The sequence below is a fragment of the Schistosoma mansoni genome (assembly GCF_000237925.1).
Source record: "Schistosoma mansoni, WGS project CABG00000000 data, supercontig 0111, strain Puerto Rico, whole genome shotgun sequence".
Taxonomy (NCBI): Eukaryota; Metazoa; Platyhelminthes; class Trematoda; order Strigeidida; family Schistosomatidae; genus Schistosoma; species Schistosoma mansoni.
In genome coordinates, this window is record NW_017386032.1 from 769,723 (window position 1) to 776,707 (window position 6,985).

Sequence of the window (6,985 nt, forward strand, 5' to 3'; positions counted from 1 at the left end):
ATACATTTCGGAATAAAATTTATGAAGCTTTTTTCACTAACAGCTAGTTAGTCTAGTCCTTCAAAACGATTTATTCCTGCATAAATGGTTTTTCAATTGAGATGACCTTTCTTAAAAAATAACTTCCATGACTTTCTCAACAAGCAATGAGCAAAAATATGTTTATACAAGATTTACAAACATTTTATTACCAGTAGAGGGGAGATATATTACTTCCCGATTCCACATTCATTTCGAAGGCGATTTCTAATTCGTGTTTCTTGCATGTTGAACTGACACAGTTCACATTACGGTTATGTGCGCTACTGAGTTGTTGCTGTCAATGAAGGACTCAGTAAGCAAAGAAGATAATGCGAAATCCAAAGCTCAGCTTAAAGCTGAAAGAAGAGCTATTCAAGTAAGACCATAATAACTTTAATCATAATACAAGGAAGCTCAGAGAGCTGCGAAAGCTGCTTCCAAAGGTACAGACAAGCCAAAAGTCACTCAAACACTAAATACCGTTCCTAGTAGTCTAAGTAGTATGACAATAAGTATTGGTCTATAGTTTTAAATATTCTCAATACAGATGCACCAAATACTCAGCCGAATCAGGATACAGGTACGAATGAACAAAAGACCATTCCCTTTAAGGATCAGAAAGCATGTACAGATATAGTTCAAAGTGAGACTAGCTGTGTTTTCGTTATTTTCCCCATTCAGGTCAAAATAACCGCCTCGATTTTTCGAGCCTCAAAATTGCCGAACTTCCGAAGTCCAGAATACAAGAGTCCTGTCGCGTTCACCTCTTCAAGCATCTTGATCAACCAGACAAACGAGTAAATGTTATCAGTTGTCTTGGGTATGCAAGTTTCATTATTTACTTATCTTAGCAGCCAAACAACATAAATTTTAATGTCATAAGTAGTGTCCTAAACTAGCTGATTTGTAACTGTCATTCTCATTATACACACTTTGTGGGTAGTCGAATCAAATTAATTCATGTGTATCCTTTAACACTTGGAGCAACTTGGTCATGCTAGAGTTCTGCTTTTTGAAAAACTCCTGAGACGTGCTTGGTGATTCACTTATTGTAAAGCGGAAGTATTATGTTAGGTCTTCACTTTCACCTCTTTATTATTCCCCTCTGTAAATATAAGTCAATTGCATAATTCATATTTATATCTAAGTAAAATATCCTGTACTGCACAGGTTAGTGATTTGGTAGGGCTTCATCCTTACAATTTTGTTCATCTTGAGAATTATCCCCATTTTTGGTTACTACATGTAATCAAAGTAAAATGTAGCACCTACGCCGTCTTTTCATGGTTTGTGATGTCAAAGTGGTTCGTAGTTATCTTCAAGACCAAGTCTTTTTCAGTGGAGAAAGTCATTTGCAAGTCTGAACATCATTCCTTCACTGACCCATAAGGTCGTGAATGGTCTTTCAGATGACCTGCATAACCACCATGTCTGAATCTGTTTTAGTGGTTCGAACAAATAGAATTGGTGCAAAACTACTTGATTTCAATACTGAAATATTTTTGAGCATGTGTACATCATGAAAGTTTGGATTGGTGACTTGAAAAGTCCATTCACATAACATTTAAACGTCTGACGAGTATAGTCAAGTATTTTAGCTTTTGTTTCAGGGTCCTACAAATATTTGCAGGGCCACTGGTACATGCTAACCTGATCAGTAAGTCGGAAAGTCAAACTTTGGCAAATATTAGTTATATCAAGTCAGTTTATTTCGTTTTAATAAAATTGATGTATCTAAATAATGTTCACGAATTTTTACGAATGATCTCTAAGTGTTGTTTTCTCATGTTATTCTTTTGAACTGAAACATTTTTATCAAGCTTCCGCCATCCACCCTGTACATCCTGTCATTTTTCTTTATTTAGTTTAGGGACGCGTTCCTCCATCCATCCTTCGTTCCTCACTCTGGGTGTCAATTTTGACGAAGATCGAATATGGGGCTCCAATGAGAAATGTTTAGCGTTTTTGTCATCATGTGAAGAACTCATACGTTCATTCATTCCAAAGTCACCCATCGAAGGAATAAATAGTCACACTGGAGCAAATGATGCTCTGTTTTGTCGGAGTTTCGGACCAGTTTTGCAAGCTCATGTAAACTTTCTTCAGCTTTGTCGTCCATTATCTGTTACGATATATAATGCATATCAGTATCTGAAGCAGACGCTTACTCGCCTAGATTCCGTGGAAGATTGGGATGAGGTATGATATTTTATGATTGCATGTTACTCTTATGGATGTCTTGGGCTTTGACGGTTTAATCCTCATTAACTTTATCACTTTTCCCAGTCTCCCTACGACAGAGAAACATGGACTATGTAATTAACAGACATACATAGGCTTGAAGTGTTTGGTCATAAATGTTTTCGAAGCATCTCTCACATGTAGTAGAACCATCGAATTAGTAGTGCTAAGGTTAAGCCAGTGAAAAGCTAAGTTTCTTGTTGAGTCTATAAACTTACGTTAACTGACAGTTAGCAAATATGTTATAGAGGGCTAACTAACTCTTACCTCGGCCTGCAATGTTGACTGAGATATGAGTGGCTTGAGAAAAACGTGTCTGGTCTAATGTATAAGTTGCCAAAACACAACTGCACTTTTCTGTTCTTTATACTAGCCATAGTCCTTGACTTGCAGGCGATAGTTGGCGTTCTGTAGAAGTCTCTTAAATACGTCACTGAACAGTATATCTAGTGATAAAATCATACTTCTGCCAGACCTTTATGTTTGGTAATATTGGTCATTCCGAAGATGGTGGTGAGCTATCATGGTAAGTAGCTACATCAAGTATTCTCAACGGGGTTATCAGTTTTCCGTTAGTGTGTCACCAAAAAACACTCTCCCATATAAATATCCGTTAGTCGCTCTACATCAAATAAACAACATATTTCCATGAGGTGAAACCTCTAACAGAAATCAAATGTCTGCCTTAGTAGTATTGTTGCATAGTTGAACCCTGGTTTTCAAATAATTGATGAAACCTCTGTGCACATACAAATGTTAGTTCAATTGTTACTTGTGTCACAAGTGAAAAGTGTTCACTCTTATTGAAGAAATAATGTATTGCGTAGAAGTCTTCACCATTTTTCGTGACTAATATAAAACACATTACAATTAGATGAGCCAGTTTTACAGTTAGTGAAAACGCTATTCAAGAAGACCAAAGTCACTGATGATTGTCTCCAGCTCGTATTACTAGATTGAAATGACATTGTGTGGGTCAACGCCGAGTATATAAACCTATTCTTGATAAATAAGTTACATGTTTTTAAAAATTATTCTGAGACTTATTTCGAACATAAACAAACAACGACATTAATAAGAAGCTAACAACGTTATCATAACTAACGTCAATCTATTTTTGTATATTTAGTGTAGAGACAGCTTTTTATCAGCCATTGTCGAATTTAGGCGTGGTTCAATTTATTTGGCAGGAGATGAGATTGTAGATCGTACAGTTAATTTGATTCGTCCTGGTGAATGTGTCTGTATATTTGGATATTCATCCTTGGTAGCCCGTGTGCTGGAACGTGCATGGAAATCTCCATGCAACACATCTGTCAATCAAGTTGATGCAAATGTTGATTTTTTAGCGAGCAAAATGAAAACATGTTTTGTAAACACTAAATCGGATCCATCAAATAAAAATACAAACAGAGTGTTTAGTGTTTTGGTTGTTGACTCTCGACCGAAATTTGAAGGTAGACAAATGCTAACCAGATTGTTAAAAGCAGGAATACCATGTGAATATACACATATCGGTGCATTGCCAAGTGTCGCAAATAAGGTATGAATACGTTTACCTTTGGATACTAGTGTGTAAAATGTTTTACTAACCCCTATAATTTTCAATTCTGTGTAGGTAACATGTACCTGTGTGATGAATAAGTTTCAGCCTCCGAAATTACCAAGCCTTCACACTAAATACAAGCTTGTTACCTACTTTGAACAAATATATGAGTTGGAAGTTAATCGTTTACAATCCGTTCACGTGTTCCTATCTGGTTCATACAATTTATCACAAATGGTTGTTTAATACAGTCCGTCTATCAATTAAGGGACGAATATACTGAACGGCAGTTCGCTCTATTCTACTTTACGGCTGCGAAACGTGGCCATTAAGAGTAGAAGATACTCGTAAGTTACTAGTATTTGACCACAGATGCTTTAGAAATATTGCTCGCATCTGCTGGGACACAGAGTATTAGAGAGTGATGGTAAATCAGTTGGTGAGGTTATGAATCTTCATCGACTGAGATGGCTGGGCCACGTGTTACGTATGCCTGAAGACCGATTACCTCGACGCGCAATGCTGACTAGTATTGGCGATGGTTGGAAGAAAATTGAGGGCGGCAAACCTATCAGTCCTTGAAGTCACTAACTTTTAGTCTGAGCCATGTTGGTAGGTGCAGACTACTTGGTTGGGGTCCGCGTGACTATAGTAACCAATGGTTGGAGACTGTGTGACATGGCTCAGGATCGATCACAATGGCGCATGTGTATGCACTCTTAAACCTTGAGATTGAAATTGCTTCATATCTGTCTTCATTCCTATACTGTATCCTTATATACAACGTTTCTTTTATATATTACCACTATTAAATTAACTACTATGAATTCGGTGTTCATCTTGTTGTGCTAATGAGGTATGGCAACTTGGACCGATGCATATATGTGCCTTGTCTTACTGTAGTGTGGTTTACTTATATCCATATAAGTAGTATATGGCGATGGTCAGACATAGAAAACCGATAAGGAAAGAACTGAAATGAAGCGCAATTGGTAAGAAAATGCATGAACAATGGAATTAGAGAAGATGAACTGATATTTACTGAAGGAACAGTGAAGATTGAGACAATTGGTTGTTATTTTGCAAATTAACTATTTGCTGTATGGTTATCAGAATTTAGTGAGATAGTCTGTAATTTGTGCCTAAATACATTCGATTGTCCCCAGTCGCGTTCTTGTTTACTACACTACGTTGTAGCTAACTGACAGTCATACGATTTGACTATTATCAAAATAAGTTCTCAAAAGGTAGGTGTTATTATCGACAGTTCAATCGAGGAAACGAACGTAATTTAATTCCAGTAATCAATGTTTTGGTGCAAACTAAAAATCCAAATTCCTCGGAGTTCAATTCTTTCAAATAATTTATCTTCGCTAAATAGCAAACTATTAATCAAGGTTCTTTATTTTTATATTAGGGATTCTAGTAGTATATTTCCATTTCGGGTAAACTTTAGTATTATCTCATTGACGCGGATTAAAATTGCGGTTTTTGTTGATGAGAAGCCAGGCTAAAAATATACAGATACTATAATGATAGTACGATAGTACACATTCCAGCCACCCCTGTCAACTTGTGTTCAAAACCACATTAACAGACTCACCACCTTCACTCAAGATTTTTCTTAGTTACATATACATACTATATATTCCTTGATCACTGGTACGAGGATAAATTGTTGGAATACAATTTCTTATACACTAAAGGCACGCAGTGATACAACTTACAATCTAGATTTAAATTATTACCAAATATTCCGTAAAAAGTAGTTTCACTGGTTATTTTATTGTCGAGAGGTCTCAATATTTGTTGATAAAGTACTTACATGGCATGGCTTTTGTTACACAATCGAGATTCTATATCCTCTGGTACGCAAAATGAGTTGAGATTACCATACTGAATTAAATCTCGACTAAAGTTCATTTTTATACACTAAACTTATCTCAGGTTGATCTTTAATATACTATCCTACTTTTGACAACGCTTGTTGGATTATTCTAATATGATTGAAGATGAAGTTTCTTCGTTGCAAAAGATATCTTGTGTTTCTGGTTTTCATTCGTTAACAGTGTAACATTCGCTTTCAAACTAAGTATTGATTAATTCTCATTTATTTTGATTTGAAATATAGATATCTCTAGTTATTCTGGGCGCCCATGCTCTTCTTAGCAACGGGTACGTATTAGGTCGTATGGGAACCGCTCAAGTAGCCAACATTGCAGCCTCTATTTCTCATGCTCCAACAATAGTATGCGCTGAAACTTACAAATTTTGGGAGCGCGCCCATTCTGATGCATTCGAGTATAACGAACTTGGAGATCCTGACGACATTTGGCGAGGTCCACGAGGTACATCACCAGATTATAAAAAGGGCATTCCTGGTTTCGGTCCAACTGGACTTCCAGATAGGATTGAATCAACTACAACTGATTTGAGTGAATGGCGTTCAAATAATAGTCTTAGACTGTTACATTTAGAATATGATGTGTTACCGCCCACATTGGTTACAGCTGTAGTAACTGAAAAGGGCACCTTGCCTACAACCTCTGTTCCTGTAGTCCTGCGAGTAAAACAAGCTTCTGTAACCAATGTGTAATCTTTTTTCATATTTTGTATTTTGTAAAAGTCTACTTATTGGTTGTTATGATTTGGTATTGTAGGTGTATTGAAATACAATAAACGCACAATATTAACTCCCATATATCATAGATTTCTTCACTATTTTGCTATAGTTCGACTAGCGGCTATACTTGGTTGTCCGGACCAAATTTAGTAAATTTTTAAGGTTTAGGTTAAATATTGGTTAATTGAATTAATACCGTTTACGCATTGCACGGCGAAGGAAAAAGTTTAACTTGTAGGTTTTTTTCATTCCTAACTACACTGTTTAAACTTTTAAAACTGATTTCATTGGATGTCCATTAATTAAAAATATTTACATTAAGATAATTGATTTTGAGCTAGTAGTTAGGCTATCCTAGCAGGCTGTATTATCTCCACTTACTCCTCAAGTTCCTACTACCCCAGGCAATTCGGTTAAAGAACAAAAGAAGAAATTCTGAAGCTACATGACTAAATCATACTATGAAAGATACCTAACTGTATTGATATTGATTTTTTCTAACAAACAATCAAGGTTATTAGCGAGTCCATTTCTTCTACAAAAAAAAGAAAAGT

The 6,985-nt window shown here is 36.1% G+C and overlaps 1 protein-coding gene across 1 annotated transcript; it reads left to right on the forward strand.

Annotated features, from left to right (window-relative positions):
- Positions 1-322: 322 nt before the first annotated feature.
- Smp_166550 (translation initiation factor 2b, delta subunit,putative) lies at positions 323-6,508 on the forward strand (the record flags this gene model as incomplete). The annotated part of the gene is made up of 6 exons (XM_018792814.1): positions 323-397; positions 431-518; positions 569-664; positions 703-818; positions 3,392-3,805; positions 5,940-6,508. The coding sequence occupies 6 exons, from the start codon at positions 323-325 to the stop codon at positions 6,402-6,404; spliced, it is 1,254 nt and encodes a 417-aa protein (XP_018644331.1). The 3' UTR covers positions 6,405-6,508.
- Positions 6,509-6,985: the final 477 nt, after the last annotated feature.